At 41.9% G+C, this 3,718-nt stretch overlaps 1 protein-coding gene across 2 annotated transcripts; it reads right to left on the bottom strand.

Annotated features, from left to right (window-relative positions):
- Nucleotides 1–1,387: 1,387 nt before the first annotated feature.
- LOC147418300 (subtilisin-like protease SBT3.5) lies at nt 1,388–2,698 on the bottom strand. Of its 2 annotated transcripts, none has more exons than XM_086506809.1 (4): nt 2,543–2,698; nt 2,275–2,378; nt 1,792–1,889; nt 1,388–1,681 (listed from the first exon to the last, which is right to left on the bottom strand). In XM_086506809.1, the coding sequence occupies exons 1-4, from the start codon at nt 2,609–2,611 to the stop codon at nt 1,599–1,601; spliced, it is 354 nt and encodes a 117-aa protein (XP_086362935.1). In that variant the 5' UTR covers nt 2,612–2,698; the 3' UTR covers nt 1,388–1,598. The 2 variants fall into 2 exon arrangements, with proteins under 2 accessions (XP_086362935.1, XP_086362934.1); XM_086506808.1 differs by having other exon boundaries at nt 2,522–2,629.
- Between the last annotated feature and the right edge of the window lie 1,020 nt (nt 2,699–3,718).

Raw genomic sequence — 3,718 nt, 5'->3', positions numbered from 1 at the left:
AACTTGTGAGCTATTAAAACGTAATCTCTGCAAAGTTAACGACTATTGTAAAAGCTCCACACTCTTTTCTCAAAATTTAGCTTACAATTCTAAAATAGCCATACAATGGCATAAAAATACGTTTAACTACATAACCGCTCACTTTTAGAGCACCAAACAATCATAAAAAACATTGAAACAGAAAACACTCTTAAGAGACAAACTTTTTCTACATAATAAAACAAACATTTCACAATACAAAACTTTTTCAAATTCACTCGAAAGTGCTCAAAACTTACTAAGGTGAAAATTTTAGGAAAAAAAATTCATCAACGTTTAGCTTTGCCTATGGACTCTAAACATCTTACAACATGACTTAAAACACTAACTCCATAAAAATATAAAAAAAAGTGAATTATTAGAGAAGCTTATTACATGAGATATATACCCCGTGTGCTATAGACATCACTTTATTTGAGTCAATGAGCATGGACAAGCATGGACGTGAGGCCAAAAAACTTGTTTAATTTGTTCCATGCTAAGAAATACTACGGAAGACATCAAAGAATAGGAGCAAGCTTAGTGACCTTACAAAGTCTTTGGCTCATGCGAGCCGACAACATGATTGAGAAAAGCGCCAAGAGGCCCCCTTTAGGTGGTGGCCGCCTTCGTGTCATGTTGTGTCATGTGGGATGTATAAACCTTGTGCTCTAGGCATCACGTAATTTGATTCAACAAGCATGGGCAACCACAGGTGTGAGGTTAAAACTTGTTTAATGCTAAGAAATACTATGGAAAACAATTTTGTCAACTCCTTAAAAAATTCCAATCCTAGCTAACCTTGTTGATTAGTTCAAACTAAGGACTAATTCTCCTTCCAACATTCTCGTGTGAACAAGGCTACTCATTCTCTGCACCACCTCCATGTGGATATAGGGCCAAAAGAATATCCAGTCAAGCCTCTTTTGCCTTCATCATGTGAACTTTGGGGAGATGAAAGTCACCACTTGAGGTGATTTCTGTTTGAATTTACTCTCTTAAAACTCCCTTTCCCTTACCGTCAACCTAGCCTCGTAATAGAGAACCACAAAAGTTTGAAACAAAGAAAAAATAAAGACATGCAACTCAGAGTCCCCAAGTCCATGCCATATAGGCATGGCACTGCCAAACTCAAGTCGTGGAAGTAATTGTCGAAATTTATTTCATTCCAAACTAATTGGTAATGCTTGGTCCAAACAAAACACGTGCTCATTATCTAAATCACTTGACTCTAGCATCTCCAAATAACATTGTGTGGCATTGCGCACTACTCGAAAAAGAATTTTCCCCCATCCATATCAAAATTTGTGGGAAAACAAAATGGAGAAACCTAAGTCAGCATCTTAATACATTCACTTAAACAGTAGGATAGGAAAGGCATTAAGAACTTGATTAAAGAAGAATGCAGGAGATCTTTATATACATAATATTTTTTGTAAATCATTTACAAGGCTTATGTATAAAGGCGACTTTAAAGCCGCAATGGTAAAACATCGATGGAGTGAGGATAAAAACATTCATCATCGAGTGCAGAAACTTGAGAGTGACCCACTAATGACTTTATTTTGAGTGACAATGAACTAGGTCATACTTGTTTTACTGATTGGTTGTTTCTGCAGCTGGTAGGTCTGACTTGGGACAACCTGAAGCACTCCAGGTTTCTCTGCATAAGAAAATACACAATGAAAGAGTTAAAACAACAGAACCACATGCTTTCTATTTGCACACAAAGAACATTTAAAAGGATTTGAAAGCATACAGGAGAAGCCTAACCTTTCAATACAGAAGCTTGTGACGGTGTAAGCTTTGCGGAAAACCCGTTTGCTGCTGTCTTATAACTGTAAAGAAGGGAAGCCCTTGCTGCTTCTTCACTGCATTGACAGAGAAAGATGAGCATAGCATGCAACGGTTCCTTTCAATTGACTGTCAAGATTCCCATGTCAACCAGGCCTTCATCCCCCCAAAAATGGCACCAATATCAATGTTTCCCAAACATAATCCACATGTCCATGTATGTTGGCACAAGAAGAGATGCACAGGGACCAACCACAACAAAGCAAAATTGTACAAGACCCACAGTGCACGGCTCAGTTGTTTTGAAAGTTCCTTGCAAGCATCTCTTACAATTGAATTTCCTGTTTCTGATTGCTGAAGTGATGCCATGCAACCTTTGTGTTGCCAATCTTGCTTGAGCCCGACAACCTACAACGTCTGATCTTAAAGTCTGAACAAAGTGTGTGAATCATGGAGACCAACCTGCCAAGCACGGAGGTGAGGGTTTCGAGGTGAGATGCCTCCAAGGCTTCAGGCGCACTTCCACATTGCCTCTCCAGGTAGACGATATACACAGTTGCTTCATCCTGCATATGAAAAGACAGCTTCAGAGATCCGCAAGAAAGCTTTGCTTCGCACGTACGAAGTTAGTAACAAACGTCGCTCTCTCTCTCTCTCTCTCTCTCTCTCTCTCTCTCTCTCTCGCGCGCGCGTGCGCGTGCGCACACACACAGCACGTTCTGTGAAGTACCGACGTCGCCATGGCGCAGAGAGAGAAAACACAGAAGATGAGAACAAGAGCGAGCTGTCGACAATGCATAGCGGAAGAGAGAAATGTGGACGGAGTTTCGGAGGAGCAGGAGGACAAGAGTCTTAGGCCTCTCTCATTCCCAAATAGTTTTTGGCCTGCCCAAAGGGCTAAGGCCATAGTGGTGTATTCCCTTTTTTTCTTAGTGAAAAATGTCATATAGTAAAATAAAAAATGAAAATGTTTGATTGGTGGATGTAGGAGTGACCACTCATGAGAAGGTTAAGAGTGACAGTGAGTCAAGAATTTTTCCAAGATTATATTATCGAATGTGCTCGAAATTAGACTCTGGCTCCTCTTTTCTCGTGCAAATTCCATGCCCAAGTGTCCGGTTTGTAAAAAGTATAAAGTTTTTGGGGCCTGGATGATAGGTTTCTTAAGTTCGTGAATTGTGCACACTTAAGATAGAGATAATGTCGACTCTCGAGGGAAAGATATTTTCTTTCGAGTGCCTCAGGACTAACTGTTGCCGCCCTCCATCCTTCGAGTGCGAAATGCGCCCACACACACACACACACACACACACACACACACACACACACACACACACACACACACAGAGAGAGAGAGAGAGAGAGAGAGAGAGAAGAAAGAGAGAGAGAGAGAGAGAGAGAGAGAGAGAGAGTCCCCCTCTTCCATGCCTGCAGAAAGACGAGCTCGTGTGTGGCTTTTCCCTTTTTGCGTGAAAATGCTCGTATCTCTGCCTGCAAAAGTCGCGTAGAGAGAGAGAGAGAGAGAGAGAGAGAGAGAGAGAGAGAGAGAGAGAGAGAGAGAGAGAGAGAGAGAGCGGGAGAGAGGACGAGCTCTACAGATGTCGCAAATGGAGTTGTCCATGCAAGAGTACTAGACAATGTGGCGGTAAATGGTCCGCGAGGGGGTCCGAGCAGGAATGATCCATAGCTGAAGGTGTACTGTAATGACTGTTAATTTATCAGCATGAGAGAAGCCGAACCACTTGCTATCGATACTAGGTGCAGTAGCCGTAGTACTACCCTGCATTTCTAGCTGCATCAAACCCACTTCTTTAATGTTGTGCAGGCAACTGACCTCGATCTTATACTCTGCGAGCATGCCTGATGATGATTCACGCAAGGGCTGAGCCTGCAGATTCTATAACAG

Source organism: Adiantum capillus-veneris, chromosome 30 (assembly GCF_014529385.1).
Source record: "Adiantum capillus-veneris isolate H3 chromosome 30, ASM1452938v2, whole genome shotgun sequence".
In the NCBI taxonomy this organism is placed as follows: Eukaryota; Viridiplantae; Streptophyta; class Polypodiopsida; order Polypodiales; family Pteridaceae; genus Adiantum; species Adiantum capillus-veneris.
Note: the sequence above shows the minus strand (reverse complement) of the source record. Positions and strands in the feature narration are given on the sequence as shown.